This window comes from Acanthochromis polyacanthus, chromosome 21, assembly GCF_021347895.1.
Source record: "Acanthochromis polyacanthus isolate Apoly-LR-REF ecotype Palm Island chromosome 21, KAUST_Apoly_ChrSc, whole genome shotgun sequence".
Taxonomy (NCBI): Eukaryota; Metazoa; Chordata; class Actinopteri; family Pomacentridae; genus Acanthochromis; species Acanthochromis polyacanthus.
The window spans coordinates 7,872,854-7,893,265 of NC_067133.1; the positions used below are offsets into that span (position 1 = coordinate 7,872,854).

General features: G+C 37.6%; 2 protein-coding genes across 2 annotated transcripts in view; one reads left to right on the plus strand and one right to left on the minus strand.

Annotated features, from left to right (window-relative positions):
• Positions 1-381: 381 nt before the first annotated feature.
• The window catches only part of mettl23 (methyltransferase like 23), a 46,315-nt gene continuing 26,284 nt past the window's right edge, over positions 382-20,412 (minus strand). The window contains exons 3-5 of the mRNA XM_022200016.2: positions 4,219-4,447; positions 3,702-3,786; positions 382-3,501 (exon numbers count right to left, since the gene is read on the minus strand). Of these exons, the coding sequence (XP_022055708.2) occupies positions 3,330-3,501; positions 3,702-3,786; positions 4,219-4,447 (486 nt within the window). The 3' untranslated portion in view covers positions 382-3,329. The remainder of the gene's footprint in view (positions 3,502-3,701; positions 3,787-4,218; positions 4,448-20,412) is intronic.
• LOC127531656 (GTPase IMAP family member 6-like) lies at positions 14,153-17,403 on the plus strand. Its single transcript, XM_051941419.1, has 2 exons — positions 14,153-14,223; positions 16,374-17,403. The coding sequence occupies exons 1-2, from the start codon at positions 14,217-14,219 to the stop codon at positions 17,108-17,110; spliced, it is 744 nt and encodes a 247-aa protein (XP_051797379.1). The 5' UTR covers positions 14,153-14,216; the 3' UTR covers positions 17,111-17,403.

The window sequence follows — 20,412 nt, forward strand, 5'->3', positions numbered from 1 at the left end:
CTACAATTCTACAATTCTACAATTTCATTTAGCAGACGCTTTTGTCCAAAGTGACATACAACACAAGCAAGAATTCAGACATAAGGAAAAACCTGTAGCAAGTGCAAAAATGCTTCAAGTGCAATTGGTCAAAGGTGTTGCCATCAAGTTGCAGAAGAATTGCTAATAGACTAATTCCTGGTTAGGTTTTCTGTGGATCAGACGAGGAACAATCTGATTTCCCGCTGAAATCACAAAGTGAGGGATGAATTCCTTAAACAGTGCTCAATTGGTCAAAAACACGAAATGCTCTTTCAAGATACATTTTGACATAGAATTTTTTGCACAGACTTACTTTTGTAATGTTGGACAGACACTTGACAGACTCTACATTTACCGATGTTATTATTCAAATCTTTTTATTGCTTTTACATTTATGAACATACAGAAACACAAAACTGCAGTCGGTGCTCACAAAAAAAGATTTAAGGGAGACATCAAATAAAGTTAAATGACAGTAGAATATTAGTGACATTAATGCAACAGCAAAATGAAACAAACATGATTACCAGACACAATCGGTTAAGGGAGTGAAAAAGAAAAGAGGGCTATATTTTGAAATTAGTCTCAAAGAAAATGAGAAAAGGTTGCCAGATCTTCTCATAGGTTTGGAGAGAACCATTTAGAGTCTGTCTTAAATGCTCCAGTTTTAGATGAGACATAACTTCCTCCATCAAACGTTTTAAAGATGGTGGAGCTGCTTTTTTCCAGTTGAGTAGTATTACGCGTCTCGCAATGTAATAATGCAATATAAGCTATAGCGCTGGCCTGATAGGCTGTCACTGAAATATTCGGTGGGATGACCCCAAACAAAGCTGTAAAACAATTTGCCCTGATATTCTTATTACATACATTTACTGATGTTAATGATAAATGCCTCACAGTGCAGACTGTGGTAGATTCTGCTCACTTTCTGTGGTGCTCAGACAGGTGTGTGAGCCAAACTTACACTGACAGTCATTAAAAACTTTGAGACCATATTTTTCAACAAACTGGATTTTCTTCATATGAATCATTTGTTTAGCATATTGGCATACAGAAACAAAAATCTAAAGTTTCAAGAATGATTTCAAAATAAAGAATTTCACAAAAGAAAACAGCACCTGCCAAACACAAAGTCACAACAGTCAATACCGAGTATGGCCTCCATTTGCTTGGATGCAGGCAGCAACCCTTCGGCGCATGCTTTGGACCAGGCTTCTGATTGTGGGTTGGGAACAGCCCATACGCCTGGCTACATCACTGTAGCTTAAACCGGCCTCCACCATACCCAGTGCCCGGAGACGTTGTTCATGTGATAGACCCTTCATGATGCTGTTCACTGGACTAACAATGGTGGCCTTTTTTGGGCCTTTATATAGGCCTTCAAAACCCATTCTCAAATTGTGCAGATACTCACTGAGTAATGCTTGGTGTGTATTTGGTTCACTTTTGCAAAGTGACCAACCCATCTGCAATGAATCATGACAAAATGACAACTCATCATTATCTCAACTACCAGGGCACTAGATCATCAGTAAATCCACAATGAATAATTACAACCCCCCTTCAAGTAGAATTCTGCGTATATTTCTACCTCAAAGTTTCTATTGACTGTCAGTATACTTTAAAAAGAGTGAGATGAAGTGTTCTCATTTCCGATTTGTACAAGATGAAAGCGATTGATTTTATCCACGTGTTGCTTTCCATGTGCAAAGGAAACAGAGCTACGTCTTTTAAGAGCGGAGCGGTTTTTTACATTTTGAAGGCTTAAGTCAGTCGTTTTTGTATCGTGGTTAGAAGCTTAAATCATGACTATGATTAATGATTAATTAATTTTATAGCCCTGTTACAGCACTAGTCTTTGTAATTTGTAATTGGCTCACCGGTTCAGTTTCTTCCTGTCTGCAATCTGATCATCAGCGGAGTCTCAGTCTGTCTCCTTCGTTGCCTCCTCTTCCCTCAGTTTAGGTTGAGAAATGCACCACAGCTAAACAGCTGGTTTTATAAAGCAGGCAGGAGTGGACTGACAGAAACTCAGAAAAAAATCATAATTTTACTTCCTGATACTACGATGTATGTGGTTGAACTGGCTGAGCCTGTTTACACTGCTTACATTGAGTTCTTATCTGGTGCTGCTGAGTCGCATGATGGCAAAACATCCAAACACAAGAGGAGCAAAGTGGTTCTGCTCTGTGACAGGAGGAGCTCTGACAGTCAGATCACTTGTTGATGAAACCACATCAGATCAGGCATACAGAAAAGAAAATGAAACTAAAGTACCAATCTCATTACACTGGTATCGCTTGTTATCAATACTACGCTGGTATCGATATTTGGATCGATCCGGCCACCTCTAACTAGCAGCACAGTTTTCTTCACTGTTCACTGTTTTATTCTTCAGAAACTAAAACTGAGTTCTGTGACATAATTTAGCTCAATTTCATTTGTTTCCAGACATGGAATTTTTATATTTGAACTTTAAAGAACCTGAGAAGACATTTGAAGGTTCAATATCTCCAGAAATAAAACTAACAAACATGAAATGTGGTGAGAACAGAAAGAATAGTTTCATCAGATCAGAATGATTGAATGGATCCAGCAGAGGACACAGTGGGGGGGGGGGGGGATTCCAAAATGTTCAATCCAGGCTGGTATTGTGTCACTATGAAGTTCCTGTAAGTGCACGTACGTGGATGGATCCATGTTTCTACTGAAATAGTCTTTGGTCAACATTTCAAGAACTTTTAAGACTCTAACATCAATATAATCCCATATGTGGAACGTTTGAACAATTTGTGGACAAATTTTGTGTTATTTTGCACCATTTTTGAGCTTTGGAAAAGTTTGTGTCATTTTGGAAAAAGTTACTTTGGATAAAATTTGTCATTTTGGCGCAATCATGAGTTGTTCTGAACAGGTTTTATGTTGTTTTGGACTTTAGAGCAGTTATACACAAGTTTGAATTCATTTGGACAGATTTTGTATCATTTGGAATCATTTTTGTGTTTTGAACAACTTATGTACTTTTTTAGATCATTTTTGATGTGGCAAGTACAGTGAGGGGTCTAGGTTTTTTTTGCTATTTTGACAAAGTGTTGACGTGGACTCATTGGATCACAAAGACTGCTGTTCATTGGGGAGTACCAGTTTTGTTGTTAAAAAGTACTGGGGAGAAGTTTTGTTGTTGAAAATAAAAATGTATGTTCATTTCAGCTCTAATTCCCAACAGAGACGCTGCTGTCAGAGAGATTTTCCACTTGAAGGATGAAGTTGTTTGTGTCTGAAATGCTAACTAATGCTAACTCATGCTAACCGTGGCCCGACTCTGTCCTCTGGGTTATGATCATCATCTGGATGCTGTGTTTTCCCGGCAGACTCGACCCGGCCAGATCACATCTGTCAGCATCAAACTGGTCGAGCTCAACTTCAACACAGTTCAGTTTCCAGCGATGCAGCAGCGACTCGATCGACCAGTCAGCACTGAAACACAATCAGAGACGGGGAGCTATTCTGTGTGTTAAACTCAAACCACAGGAGACAGACTCACAACACAACCACAAAGAGACACAAAATAGGCACAAAAAGAACAAAAATGACCACAAAGTGATAAAGCAACCAAAAACAGAGAGCACTTTCACTGTGTGGAATCAGTACTTTTAATGAGGAAACAGCAGCAGTACCTTCTGAGTTGGTATGTGGTCCAGAACTGGGCTTTAGGGTTTTTCCTCAGAAGGAAAGCAACAGTCACGATGACTTCCTCAAAATCTGAAACAGGTCGCAGCAGTTTTTACATTTTACAGAGTTGATCAGTTAAACTTTGAGCTTTCATAGATTTTTATGTTGTTTTAGAGAAGAAGAAATGAACAAAAACACATACCTTTAGAAAAACTTCGTGTCACATGTAAACCCTGAAGACATTTGTGTTTTTGTGGCTGTTTTTGTGCCTTTGGAGTCATTTTGTTTCTGTTTGTGGTTGTTTTGTTTCTCTGTGTCACTGTATTTCATATGTTTGGAGTCATTTTTGTCTCTTTGTAGTTGTTTTAAATGTCTTGGTGGGTGTTTGTGTCTCTTTGAGGCTGTTTGTCATGTATCTGTAGTCATTTTGTGTGTCTTTGTAGTTGTTTTGTGTCTCTTTGTAGCTCCACAGTCAGCTGTCGGATCTTTCCTGTCGTTGAAGCGTCCTGACAGTAAACTAACCTCGGGGGTCGTAAAAGACGTCTGATCCGATAATCACGTCCAGTCTGGGCAGCAGGACGAGGTCCGGGGACACCTCGCCCCACTTCAGCCCCACCAGCGCCACCTCCTGAAGGCCGTTGGCGTCGCAGCTGCGCCTGCAGTTCTGCAGACATGAAGGTTTGTCGGACAGGATCACTGCAGCACCGCAGCTCGCCGCCACCACACCAGGCAGCCCGACACCGGCACCGAGCTGACGAGGAGAGACGGCATCAGGTCCTGGACTAAAACTGGATTTATACTTTATGTTTACGGGTGTACAGAGAGCATTAAGTGCCACAAATGTCCACCATCCGTCTGCTGAACCTGAAACAGTGGACTCAATAAACAATCAATATGCACCCTCTGTTCAATATCCCATTTCGATCTATCTAGCTATATATATATATGTATCTATCTCTCTCTCTCTCTCTCTCTATACATATATATACACACACACACACACACACACACATACACAATATATCCATATTTCTTGTGTGTTTTTATTCTTATTGCTTCGATGTGGAACAGGTGCACAATGCATTTCACTGCGCATTATACTGTGTATAATTGTGTTTGTGATAAATAAAGATCTTGAATCAAAAATTCCTGTTTCCCCGTGATGCAAATTAAAAAGTTGCATTTTAAATCATCAGAAGGTGAAAATTCACCACTTTCTACAGCACTGTGACAAGAACGCTGCTTTTCATGCTGGCAAAAGCATAAAAAAAATCTACTTGGTTGTTGCTTTGTGCATCTTTGTCAATATTTTGTGTGTCTTTATTGTTGTTTTCTATTTTTGTGTATTTTATAGTCTTTTTCTGTCTCTTTGTGTCTGTTTTCTGTCATTTTGTGGTTGTTTTGCATCTTTGTAAATGTAGTAGAATGGAATCATGAAGTCAAATAAAAGTACATAAGTGCTGTGTTTTAGTAGTGTTTGGTAAATGTACTTGGTTAGATTTCACACAAAGACTGAGTTTTAGTCTAAACAAACAGTCAGTCTTAAGTTGACATCTATCAGCTGATCTCAGCTGTTTAGCTCTCATTGCTATGAATTCTGGGTAAATTAAGTTGTTATCTAAACGAAACAGTTAGCTGAAGCTGCTGGAGATATCCTGCATCTGTGTGTTTCTAATCACTGTAGACTGGGATTCTTTGGGTTTTAGATTATTGTGTTTTCTCACATTTTCGCTGAGAGTTGCAGACGAAAACAAAACCAGTACCAATAAACCCGATAATTTAAGGACTTCTTGATGTTTATCCTACAAATGTACGCAGCTGGTTAAAACACACAATCAGTCAAGAAAATATAAGGTCCTCTTAAAATTGGCATCAACAGTTTTCATCATTTGGCACCTGTTAACTTTTAATTTGACTTGTTCAGTTGATTTAAGCGGCTGTCCTGTTGTAGAGTAACGTTATTCCCGGTGTGAATATTCCAGAAAATCCCGTTTACATCCGTATAAAAGGAGCTTCAGGTAGCGTAGAAATACACTTTCATCCAAACACACAACGAACACGACGATTAAAGGAGAACAATTTAGACTTTGGTCCTTTCCTGGAGCCTCTGCGGCTCCGCGGTGCTCCGTGTTTTAAGTCCGCTCCCTGAATGCCTCATTCCGCCTCCTTCTGTCTCCTTCTGCCGCTGAGTTACCGGAGCTCCGGACGGTACGGGAGGCTCGCACTGCAACAATTCACCGCTACAAAAATCAAAACGCAACTTTTTAAAGATGTTCTTTTAATGCTGACCAAGCACGCAAAAAAACGTTTTTTGTAGCATTCTGTTTACAACGCCACTTTTTATGCTGTCAAAATGCAGAAATGGAGCTCGAACAAAAACACTGTTTTTCTCTGTCCTCAAAAGTTGAGAATATGTATAACAACGATTTAAATACCAACATGACCTAACTGAAAGCTGAAAAATGCAATGATCTAGAAAGATACAGAAAATTGCCAAAAACATAAAAATTAACTGCAAAAGTACAAAAGATATATAAACACAACCACATTTATTACCAAAATGACCCCAACAACACATTTATATGAAACAAAGATACAAAAAAACACAAAGGTACACACAACACCACCTTTTAGGGCTGTCAAAATATGGAAATTGTGCTTCTATTTTTTTATTAAAAAGAAAGTAGATATAAATTTGATCAAAAAAATGTGGTTTTTGTTGGCATCCTGACTTTACATTGCTTTTAAAACATTCAAAGACTCTGATACTTATGTGATCAAAAGCCAAAAAAAGATGCAGCTTTTTCCCCAAAGGTGGAAAGAGATGCACTTTTTACAATGTCTAACTACAATGCTCATTTTTTGTCATGAAGTAACAAAACATTCATTTCTATATTGATCTAATTACATCACCATTTTTTTCTTCCTCAGGAAAAATCTGTATTGTCAAAAAGTGCCACTTATTTCAGTGTCTACCTACAATGTTGGTTTTCATACTTATACATCGCCACTTTTTACATCCTCAAAAGTCAAGTAAAGAATCATTTTATTTCCAAAACATGCCACATCTTAATTACAATGCCACTTTTGACAATAAAATCTGTCATAATGCTGCGTTTTGTTCCAACAAACAATATAAAGGTGCTTAATATGCTGCCAGAAGGCAAAATATTTAGCCTAGCCACGCTAGACCCAGGTCTGAAGACACAAGGGTCTAGGAACTCTCGACAGGGAGGGAGGCGGGCTAAAAGGTTGTCTTTCAAATCACTGGGTAGGTATACAACCAATCAGCACAACGAATAGGCTGACGGAGTTCCTAGAGCGCCGGAAATCAGAGGATGCGGTAGTTCGGCGAGGCCTTATTTATACAGTCAATGGGTGAAGCTCAAGTATATTACAGACATGTTAACAGAAAGATTATTCAGAGTCGGTGCTAATGGAGCTCAACGACTGTTGTCGACCCTGGCAGAGAATTAAATTCGTTGCCGTGGGTTGTCTAGCGTGGCTAGGCTAGTTGTTTCCGGTTGTTTCTGTCAGAATTGTCACGCCTCTGTCGTCACTTAGTTACGCCCGCCTTCTGACTCTACACTTCATAGTGATTCGTCGGCCAGTTTTAGGAGCATCCAACCTCGAGGCTTACCGAGGGTAACTAGACCTACCCGAACAGAGAATTAAACTCGTTGCCGTGGGTTGTCTAGCGCGGCCAGGCTACAAAATATTAGTAAAAAGTAGTATTCTGATATGAATCACGACATATGCAAATAGAGGTAATTATGGCACTTTCTGCTGTCTAGAATACATAAAGTTACCATAAGTGCATGGCGGAAACAGCTAAAGAGACTTTCAAAATAAACTTGTATTTGCTTTTTGTATAAGAGGTTGAACATTTTTAACCAGCCTCCTGGTGTTCTAAAGATTATATTCCACAAAAAAAATAAACAAATAAAGAAATTAAGAATTTATCTGAATATTTCCTAATGGAATCACAATTTTACATATAATAGTCTTTTTTAAAAATGTGACATTGCCTAAATATTCTGTAAACAAACCACAAAAACTGCAAAATGACCAAAAAAGACATCTGAAAATTCCCACATTTAACCTGAAACAACCAAAAATTACAGAATATGATGCAAAACAGCCAGCATATATAAAATTTGTGGCCAAGTCAGATTTTTGTGGGTTTGCATGAGAGCTGGAGATCAGATTTGAAACCATTGTGATGTAAGACAGCAAAAACACGAAAAGCAGCTAAAATGTGATGCAACACAAACACAAAAATATAAAACAACCACAAAAATTTAAAACAACCACAAAAAGATGCAAAAACTAAATAAATAAAACAAAAAAAGCAAAGAAAAAAGATGCAAAACTACTAAAAGAAGATGCAAAATAGGGGGGAAATTTCAAAAACAGCCTCATAAACAGTACAAACGATGCAAAACTAACAAAACATAACATAAAATGACTACATAAAGAAGCAAAACAACTAAAATAGGATGCAAAATGACCACAAAAAGATACAAAAATAACAAAATGACACAAAAATAACAACAAAAAGACATAACACTGACAAAAAACAACACAAAAATGACCACAAAAGCTTGCAAAAATCAAAATGTAACACAAACATGACCAAAAAAGATGTAAAACACTCAAAAGTTATAAAGCAACCACAACTGATGCAAAATGACTCAAATGTGATGCAAAATGACAAAAAAGATGAAAAACAACCATATAGAAAGTACAACGCAAAAGCTATAAAACAACCACAAAATGTGAAAAACAACGAAAATATGAAGCAAAATGACCACAAAAAGATGCAAACAGCTAAAACATGATGCAAAATTCCCACAGAATGATGCAAAGCTAATAAAATTGTCATGCCCGTGGCTGCCGGCTCCAGACAGCAGCAGTACTCTCCTCCTCCCTCTTTCTCTGAGTTTAATCAGCAGGTGCAGCTGATCTGGAGTCAGCAGGTGGGCGTGGTTCAGTTATCCACTCTCTGGGACATATAAGCAGACCTCATTCACCACTCAGTGCTGGATTGTGAAGAAGCAACACTTAGTTGGTATCTTTGTTCAGTTTAACTCCCTGTGGTTTTTGTGTCTTCGCTATTTCTTGCTCTGTGCTTCTTTCAGCTGGATAGTGATGGGTAAATGAGGCCTCATGAAGCGTTTCGGTACATCACCTTAACCGTGGTGATACTGTGCTGGTACTGTGTCGCTCAACACTGACACCTGCTGGATGTAAATAATAATTACAGGCAACCGAGTTGACAGACTCAACTGACATCAGAATCATCTTTACACACACACACACACACACACACACACACACACACACACACACACACACACACACACTGCAGCAGGATGTTCAGCAGTTTTCATTTGTTGTGTTTGAGGCTCTATAGTAGGAGCTCTTTGATGGAGTTCTGCCCTCTAGTGGCTGTGGCAAGAATCACCGCTTCATTCTGATACTGTTGTGTATTTTTGTGGTTATTTTGCATCATATCGTTGTTTCATGACTTTTCTGTTGTGATTTTTTTTTGTGGAATTTAGGTGTCTTTACATCTGCATTGGTGATTTTGTTTCACATTTTGGTTGTTTTGCATCTTTCTGTTTTCATTTTTTTTAACCGAATTTTGACAGTTTTGACAGAATCTTGTCAATAGAACTTTCTAAAATAATGTCAGAAGAAATCTGTTGGTCAAATAGAAACTACTATGAATCTGAACTTTGATTGTAATTGGCGCTATATAAATAAAATTAAATTGTATTGAACTGAATTTGGCAAGAATGCTGATCAAAGTTTGTGAACAAACGCCGAAGTTGTTGAAAAGAGAACAAACATTCAGCTGTGATTTATATTGCAGCCACCAGAGGGCAGAACTCCATCAATCACATCCTTCTATGACCGGAGCTTTAACTCATCACTTTCACAGCAGCTTTTAGCAAAATTTGCTTTTTGCTAGTTATTTTTATGTTATTGTCACAGGATTCTTTATTTTTATTTAATTTTCTACATCTTAAGCGTCCTGTACAATGATAATGATCTTCAGCGGACATCAGAAGGTTAAAACTGGTCCCTTTAAGACAAACTAAGGACATTTAAAAAACAGTCTTTAAAACAATTTTAATGGTTTCGCTGCTTCATGTCAGAACTTTGAACTCTCGCCTGTATTCTGAGTTTCGTAACCCTTTGATGGGCAGTGTGAGTCAAGAGATACCCCTTTTCCATTTAATTTGGATCACTTTTGACCCGTGTTGCACATCAAAGGACTAACAGCCTTTTGAGGAAACACAGGAGACTTTATGAAGCTGTTGAGTCTGTTACATAAGAGTCTTATCAGCTGGAATAAAAAAGGTCAGAGTGATATAATTATTGTCAATAGATATGAAAACCTGGTTTCTTATTTTCTGCTCTGCAGATGACGACGTTCACGGCTTTGAAGTCTGGCTTTACAAACTGCTCATATTTTTCTAGAATGTGACAAACTGAGAAAACAGATTTACTTTTTTCCCCAGCATGGACGGTAAAATAATTGAAAAATATTGTGAAGGTAACAAAAGGTCAGATGTCCATCAAACACTCCCATCAAATGATATTCAGATCAGATAATGACACTCAGCAAATTATTGTTTTATAGATTTTGGCAGCGACTGTTCAACACAAACAGAGTTTATCAAAGTGTTTCTGAGGAAATCTGATGACTTGTAAATGCTGGCAGCAGAAAACAAAGTCATTTCATTGTCTTTGACTGACGTTTAGTTCAGTGGAAACACATTGAGATAATAAAATGAGTTGGTATCAGCTCCAGCAAATACTGATTTGTACTCTGAGCTTATGACTATTTTCAGTAAATGTTCCAAAGATCCAACATCTGAGCAGAAATCAAAGATTAACGAACAACTGAAAACAGAATTCAGAACTTAGTTTGTTCTTCTTTCCTCCAATGAATCCTCAGATTTATCTGCTGAACATTAAATGAGTTAAAAAAGTAGAATAGCTGCAACAGTGACCTACTCCTGACATATAAAAAGCTCATAAAATGTCAAAAATATCAATAAAATGTTTCTAAAATGTGTGAAAATAGGCTGAAAATGAAAAATACTCCTAAAATGTCCCAGACATATTTATAAAATTCCAGAATAACATAAATAAAGTGAATAAAATATCTTCAAAATATTCACAAAATATGAAACTATCTGATGTCCTCTCTAGTCTCAGGACCACTTGGACCCCCTTCAGTGGGGAAAAACTTTTTTGGACCCTCTTCAGTGGTTGGATCCCCTTCAGTGGTTAAATCCTTTTTGGATCTCCTTCAGGGATTAAATCCTTTTCTGTGTTTCCTCTAGGATTTTTTCCAGCAGCGGTGGAAGGCTCTCTGACCTGGTGCTTGGGTGCTTGATATGACAACACTTTCAAGGCCGCGTTCTCATGAGTAATTAACGTCATAATAATCCAATGTATCAAAGAGTAGATCCTGATCAAGATATTTATCTGTAGTTTTTTACATTAGTACCTGTGAGTACCCGACACAGTGCAAGACCGCTGTGAAGATGGAGACATGCAGCGGCGGTGTATTTGTGACGATTAAAAAAAAAAGAAACAAATTTGAAGGAGCAGCGGTCGTGATTCAGCAGCGGCAGGTTGTCGCTGCTGATTGAATGTAGCGGAAACCCTGCTTCTTGGACGCCCTTCAGTGATTAATCTATTCTACGACCCTCTCCAGGACCATCCTTTATGTGGGGCAGAAGACTGAGGGTGGTGGACGCCAACAGACTGAAGTGTTGGACAAAGTCAGTGATGTTGTAGATCTGGACTCTCTGACTGTGGTGTCTGGGAAGACGACGTCATCTAAGTTGCATCTGGGACAATATCTCCACCTACTCCACAACATGGTGGTGGGGAGCTCATTCAGTCATGGACTTATCCATTCATAGAGTCATCCAGTCATAGACTCATCCAGTCATAGACTCATCCAGTCATGGACTTATCCATTCATAGAGTCATCCAGTCATAGAGTCATCCAGTCATAGACTCATCCAGTCATAGAGTCATCCAGTCATGGACTTATCCATTCATAGAGTCATCCAGTCATAGAGTCATCCAGTCATAGACTCATCCAGTCATAGAGTCATCCAGTCATGGACTTATCCATTCATAGAGTCATCCAGTCATAGAGTCATCCAGTCATAGACTCATCCAGTCATAGAGTCATCCAGTCATAGACTCATCCAGTCATAGAGTCATCCAGTCATAGAGTCATCCCTCCACAGAGCACTACAGGAAATCAGACTGCAGAACTGCTCACTCGGAGGGTCTGACTGTTTGGACTGATTATCATTCAGTGCCAGCATTTAGTTTGTGCTTCACTTTACTTATTCAGTTACTAATAATATGCAATCATACACTATTCATTAAACATGATGCTTACATTTTATTTTTCTTAGAGAAGCACACTTTAAATTTTATGCTGATAGTTGTTCTACTCATGTTTATATTCTTAGAACACTTTGTCCTATTTATGTTTATCTGTTTAATTTTTGCAATGTTTATATTTCTAAGACTTTAAATGATCAATAAAATATTTCTGATTCTTCTCTTTTATAATTTTCTGCTACATATTCATCAATAAAAGGTAATAAAATATCAAAGGCTTGATTAGCTCAGTTTACACATCCGTGGTACAAGTCTTTACTACATGTTTTATTTGTTGTTTGCTAACCCTACTGTATTCACAGTAACAGGGTCACAAATCCATGCTAATGTTAGCTTTTTCTCAGGAGTAGAAGCTAGATATTTAGCTAGCTGTTACTGCTGACCAAGAGGCCTTGGTCAGAAAACTCACTGATGCAAAACAGTAAAGAAAAAAGTTGAAGGAATTTGTCTTTTCCTAATAATATACATAACAGGGTTGCATGAGGTAGAGAGACACATTCACTCTATGCTGACAATGTTATGAAAATATATAAAAAATAGAAGAAAAAACACAGCTTTGATCTATGCATTCTTTTGGAAAACTCTTTGATGATGTCAATTCCAGCGTATCATGTGATTCACTGTTTTCTTCTTCTTCTACCAGCTAAAAAGGTTATGCTAACAGACTGATTCAGTGTGCCTTCAGTTTTTAATAAATTCCGAACAGTGTGTCCTGTAAAGGGCCCCCACACCATCACACCTCCTCCTCCATGCTTCACAGTGGGAACCATGCATGTAGAGACCATCAGCTCACCTTTTCTGTGTCGCACAGAGACACGGCGGTGGAACCAAAGATCTCTAATTTGGACTCATCAGACCAAAGCACACATTTCCACTGGTCTAATGTTCGTTCCTTGTGTTTCTTGGCCCAAATAAATCTCTTCTGCTTGTTGCTTTTCCTTAGTAGTGGTTTCTAAGTAGCTGTTTGACCATAAAGTCCTGATTGGTCAGTCTCCTTTAAACAGTTGATGTAGAAATGTGTCTGCTAATAGAACTCTGTGTGGCATTTATCTGGGCTCTAGTCTGAGCTGCTGTTAACTTGTGATTTCTGAGGCTGGTGATTCGGATGAACTCATCCTCAGCAGCAGAGGTGACTCTTGGTCTTCCTTTCCTGGGGCGGTCCTCATGTGAGTCAGTTTCATCAAAGTGTTTGATGGCTTTTGGGGATATATTGAACGTTTTTGCAGTTTTCTGGACTGACTGACCTTCATTTCTTAAAGTAATGATGGACTGTCGTTTCTCTTTACTTATCTGATTGGTTCTTGCCATAGTATGGATTCTAACAGTTGTCAAATAGCGTTGTCAGCTGTGTACCAACCTGATTTCTGCACAACACAACTGATGGTCCCAACCCCATTAAGAAGGCAAGAAATTCCACAAGTGAACCTTGATAAGGAACACCTGTTGTGAAACCATTTCAGGAGACTACATGTGTTTTTAAAAAAAAGAACTGTTGGTAGAGGAAGAGTCCGTTGAATTTTGGCATCTGCACGCTGAGCTCTGTAGCGCCACCAATGGGTCTAAGCTGCATTCAGCCGCAGACCGTAACTCTTGAACCGTATTTCTGGTTTTCACAAATGAGGTATCGTTGGATTCCTTGGACAAAGCTGAATTTTACTGTATAACAAAGTATTGCAAGTTCTTGACCTTTGCTGTCTGAGGGACCATGAGATGAGTTGTATGGTGAAGAGGCGGCGAATGATCTTTAAACATGTGAATAGTTACATGCAAGGAAACAGTGAAATCTAAAATTAAAAATTCCCAATAAAAAGAGTTCCATTATGAGATGAGTCCAGTTAAAATGTGCAATGGACTGGAGGTGAAACTGGCAAGAACTGCTGCTTTTTGCCTCTGGTTTGCTGCTTGCACCTGCATTTTGGTTTGTGGTCTGTGATTGGTTGGCTCTTTCTCAAACTGGTTCTAAGGGGAGGGAACTGCAGAGACATTATAATATAAAAATGTGATGATACTGAAATGTTCAAAAGTAACACATCAACACTGAGGAGACACCAACTGCTTCCACAGACATAAACATGGCTGGTAAGTCCATTTAAATACAGCAACCAACTGGGTCTCTTCTTACTGTTTTCATGTGCTTCTGCTGTTTAACATGAAACTCTCATTTAACCCACAATTTTACACATTTAATTCTGTCTATTTGTAATTTTAGCTTTAATTGTTGTGCACATTCACATTTTGCGGCATTTCAATACTTACATTCCTTATATTTAGTTTGTGATAGTTCTGATTAAATTTATTTTTGCCTTGTTAGTCATTCCTGTGTTACAGATGTCACAGTGCAGTTTATGTGATCAGTCATACTTGAGGTTAACCTGTTGGTTTAATTCATCAAGTTTCATATTATTTTCTGAAAATAGAAGTAATTAAAGTAAACCAAAAGAAGACTCAGTAAACTGCTAGTAGGTGGTGGGGTTTTTGTGTTTATGCCTTTTAAATTCAATAAAGCAAAAAGCATTCAAGTCTGCAGATGAAGCAGCTTCATGATCTTTTACCTCCTGAAAAGTGATTAATCAGATTTTTAAAATTATTCTCAATGATTAAATTTTATGTGCTTTGTGTTTCTCATATTTATTGTCCAGTAAACCAGAAGGTGGATTATATTTTGGTGGATCAGAAAGACAAATGTCAACATTTTTAAAAATATATATATTATAAGAATTAATAATAATAATCAGTTTATTTAAAGGGGGCCCATGTACGATATTAAACATAAAGGTTGCCATTTGATATATAGCACCAGAGTTAGCTTTAAGCTAATCTCTATCTGCTGTCCAGAGTTTTCAAATTAATTTTTAATGTTGAATTATCACTGGAGAAACACCAACATCAAACCAGATGACTACTTGTGTGGTAATAAAAGAAACTTTAACATAGATTTTTTAACTACTTTAAATTCACTTGCAAATAGATAAAAAGAAGATGGTCAAAGTAACAGTGAAGTTTTACTTAAAGAAGGAATATGTAATCAGAATTTTGCTCCTTATACCAGAGAAGAAGAGAACAATGTCATCAGCGTATAGAAAAGTACGACAGAAACATCAGCTTCTAGATGACTCTTGTTCAATCAGAAGAATGAAAAGTGCATTCACATTCACGTTTGTTTCACATCAGTGTAAATAAATGGATGGATGACAGAGATTTGCACTGCGGTTCATTGCTAACCAGTGAGATTTATTTCAGGAAATCTGCCAAACTTCCTCAAACAAGTTGAAATCGGACAGAAGCTCTTGCCTTCTTCCACCTACTGTGCTTTTAAATGGTTCAAAATAAATTAAAAATGCAAAAATATAGCCTTAATTAACTGCATGAAGCTCAAATGAATCCTGTGGAATCAGTAGAACTTTAGTAATGTAAAAGTTAAACTTTAAGCTTAGGCTCTTATTTTTGCTAAAATACGTCAAATTTGGAGAACCTGTTAAAACAGTTTAATTTTGATTAATTTAAATGAAGTAAAGTTGTTTAATTATATGGTATAATTTAGTAAAAACAAATAAACTAATATTAATTTTTGACATTTTTTTCTACAATCAGCATTGTTGATTCAGTTTTATCCATAATTCAACAAAATGACAAATATCTTCAAAATAACCATATTAAAATCTTTTATATACATATTATTGGCTACTTAACACTGTAAAAACTAATCACATTAAACAAATAGGATTTTTACCTGATTTAAATAGAATAAAATTGTCTAATTTTACAGTACAGGTTGTAAAAGAACAAATTGCTATTTGCAGAAAAAGAGATTTTTGATGTGGATGTTATATACACTTTTGCCATACTTTGTTTCTGTTGTTTGTAAGTTGTTGTTTTTTGTTTGTTTTTTACAGTCAGCATGTAAATTAATATTTTTTCTTTCACTGATTTATTATCTGTAAAATAATAATTAACAAATGATTTTCCCTTTTTTAATTGTTAATATTCAGAATTGTTCTTTGCATTTCTTGCATCTCTGAAACAATGATGTTTGCAACAGATTTAAATATAACTAGTAATATAATAACTAGTGTAATTTAACTGTTGGATGTTGTAAGACAACAAATTACTGCTTTAAAAAATACTGAATTTTAAAGTAAGTTTTTGTCAGTTGGAAAGTGCTCTATAAATAAATTTTGATTGACTGATTGATTGATTGAAAACATCCTGTGTGTGAATTTTTCCAACAGATCAGCTGAGGATTCTACTCTGGGGAAAGACTGGCGTAGGGAAGAGTGCTTCAGGGAACACCATCCTCGGGAAAAACGAATTCTCAACTGATTTGTCGTCTGCATCCAAGACCATGGAATGCAAAATGATAAACGGAAAGCGTGATGGAAAGGATCTGGTTGTTGTCGACACTCCGGGTCTGATGAACACCGGCAAATCTAAGCGTGAGGTGATGGAAGCAGTCCTGTCCGCCATCAAGATGGTCCATCCTGGGCCTCACGTGTTCCTGTATGTCCTGAAGCCAAACCCCTTGTCACGACAAGATCTGAAGATCCTGGAGGCCTTCAAGAACGCCTTTGAAGGTGTGTTGCGCCACACCATCTTCCTGTTCACCCATGGGGGTGATGGGCACGAAGTCGAGGGTCTCATCAGAGATCCTCCTCTAAGGTTCATCGCGGAGGAAAAGATACCGTACCACGTCTTCGACAACAACCAAGACGATAGCCAGGCTGACGATCTCCTGAAGAAGATCACTGACCTGGTGGAGAAAAACAAAGGAGAGCATTACAGCAACGAAGGCTTCAAGAAGGCTGCAGACGCCTTTGAAGAAATGATCCAACCTGCTTTGGCCACCAATCCACCACCGGACATTCTCAACCTATGTCTTGATAAGTTGGAGGAATTAGCTCCAGGTCTGCCCCAAGTGAGAAAATTCCTTCTTTATGTGCAGGAAGCAGCACAAAAATTAATCGAATGAAAACATCAGACACAGCCATTAAATGGGTTGTTGTATGATCAAGGAATCATCTTTTAAATGAATTAAATGTATCACTGAGAACAATCAACCGCATTGAAAAGATTTTTTCCACGAGTTTATTGTTGTTTCTGCAGATTTTCCCAGTTTTGTTAAATTACAGACAATAAGGAGTAAAATCTCATGTTGACTGTGAATCATGGATCTTTGAACTTATAAAATTTACTGTTGAAGTTTGTGAACTAATGAAACTCATTAATGATCTTGTCGATGATAAATAAAGAAATTCCACTTCAGTTTCAGTGTTGGGTAAGTTACTTTGAAAAAGTAATTAGTTACAAATTACTAGTTACCTTTCTAAAAAGTAATTGAGTATATTACTTAGTTACTGTCTCAAGAAAGTAACTAAGTTACACTACTTTTTGATTACTTCATGTCCCAAAAAATAAAAAGAGGAGAGTCAAAGGTGTATGTTTGTTTTATTAAAGTCATTTAAATTATTAAACTAGCTCAAACAATGCGCCATTAATATGAATAAGCCAGGATAACTAGTCTAGTCTTCAAAACTACTGGCTGGTAGTGCAAAACTGCAAATAATATAATAAAACTTAGGCTAAACAAGTCATGAATTGCATTTGAACATATAAAAAAATGTGCAAACAGTGCAAAAAAGGCACAGTACGTTTTGGAAGTCCATCAAGAACAAGAGCGTTAAAAGCTAATAGAGGTGAAAATGGCACAGTGCTGAAGATTAACATCTTATGGCTTGAGAAGTGAAGGGAACTGTCTCTGCCAAGTGACATGACAGAAACTACAGTACGGCTCTTTTTGGTTTGGAGCTGTACTTTAGGAACATTAAATCCATCAGGCAGGTTGGCATGTAGGACAGTGGCAGCCAGAAGAACTTTGCGTCCCATCCAGGAGAGTAGCGAGTACGAGGATGAACAGCAGAGATGGCGTGCTCCATGCAGCCCACCACCTTCATCAGGTCAGCATCTGTAAACTGCTTAAACCTTTGATCCAGCTGTTCAGTACGACTCTCATAGAATTCATATCCCTTCATTTCCTGAGGTAGTCTTTCCCAGAGCTTCCTTGCATTATTCTTCACCAACCCAAGATCAGTCACATTTGTTTGAAGAACCCAAGCTCAAGGCCTTCCAAATAATATAATAAAACTCAGGCTTAACAACAAGTCATGAATTGCATTTGAACATATCAAAAAAAGTGCAAACAGTGCAAAAAAAGGAACAGTATAAGTTTTGGAACCTAACTTCTGTAAAGTAAGCCTTTAACAACTCCTTCTCAGTCTGATGATTTTGCTGATTAATATACCAAGAACGTTTGCAAATTAACAACTGACATCTGTTGATCATTACATGGAGCATAGATTAGTCGATTAATTGTAGTACAGCAGCCATTAGAGCTACAGCACTCACTCACTTTTTTGACAAGAAGAAATTAATGGCTAAAGATATACAAATACATTTATCTTTTATCTTTCTTGATTTTTTCAGAGAAAACGTGTGTTTTCTACAGCTGCATTTGGGAGGTATGGATTATATTTTTGCAAGGAGAAGGTTTGACATCAACATTGAATTTTATATTAAACAGCAGATCTATATTTTATTTTTTTTGAATATATTGTTGCAGCTGCACTTTGGAATGCTTTTCATATTTGGAAGGATAAGTTTCTTTCATTTGCAACATATTATGTGGGGATGCATTAGTCAAGGACTAAGTGTGAGTATACCAAGTTATTGGCATAGCAAGTGTTATTTTTCAAAGTAATGGCTGTACCTTAGTAGCAGTAGTTTCTCAAAACGTTTGGCTGACAACCTATTCCTTCTCGGAGTTAGGACCAGGCTGCCCAAGCTGAAAAGCCTCTCTACTGGGGCACTTGAAGGTGTTGCTGTGTTCAGTTTTAAGAATAAGGTCTTAATGTTTGGAAATTGGTGGAGAATGTCTACTTGACAACCTGATTGGAAATAACCAAAGATTTCACTTTCACAGCTGCGAGAAGTTGGATGGTCGTCTTCAAAAGCAAAAAAGTCAATTTCACTTTTGTTTGAGGAAGAGGCCTGTGGTTTAGAATCGAATGGGAGCACCTCTTGTTGTGTATCAATTGAAGTTCAGCATTCTGTGATGAGCAGTGTCTTTAAAGAGTCCTTCTTGTGCTCTTCTTTCAGCCACCTTAGTTTGAACTTCGGAAGTGTGACTGCAGCAAGCTGAGCATCCTTGTTTTCCAGCACTGGTGCAAATCTGGTCTTGATGCTCTGCATGTAAAAAGAATAAAATCGCATAAGAACATATATATATATATTTTGTTTTGTTTTGTTTAAATGTACGTATAGTACACATACCTGCACAATGACATCTGGTAGACCTGCAGTCATTCTTGACAGGCTGGGTTGCAGTGCCAACACCTTGGACATTAAAACTTCAAGTGTTGGCAGAAGGCACCCATAGTAGCAGTTATCTTCTCCTTGTAAAATATCCAAGGCAATGCTGAGGGGTTTCATTACTGAACAGTATTCACTAAGAAATTTATGTTCACGTTCAGAGAGGACTCTTATGTCTAACTGAGCACACAAGTGGTTTAACTGTGGGACTGGAATAGTGAGGATGCATGTCAAGGCATCATGGAATGAATTCCACTTTGTTGTTACTGGGATAATAAGCTTCCGTTTGCATATATTTTCAACAAGCTCTGAGGCTACAGTAGAAGGGCTACATTTTGTCCAGAGTGCAGAGCACTTTGCTGTTGCACTTCTGAATACAGACTTAGTAATTTTGGCCAAATTTAGAGCTATTTTGGACCAGTTTTTGTTAATTTGGACACATTTTAAGTCCTCTGTTCGAGCATTTTAGTGAAAATAGAGTCAACAGTGAGCAGAACAGAAACTACTGGCAGGATGTTGTTATCTAAGGCAGTGGTTTTATGACTGTATGTTTAATCTTTGTCCTGTTTGGCTCTGCAGTGATCCTGAGCCACTTCTTTCTGTACTACACTTACGACCCATATGTAGCTTTTCATAGCAGCTGATGGATTTATTAAAAGTGACTCATTATCATGTTGTTTCTCACGAATCTGGATAAGCAACAATCACTTTATATTTAATGCTCATTAGATATCGACTCTAATTGTAAATGTTTAGCTCTGACACACGCAGCCTGACACGTACCCAGAAAATCTGCCTTTTTGAACCTTCACTCTGTAAAAAGATACAAAGAAAACAGTATTAAATAAACTGCTTCCCCTCACAGTGAGTACTCCTACAATAGAGCATTTACAACAGTTTAGATTT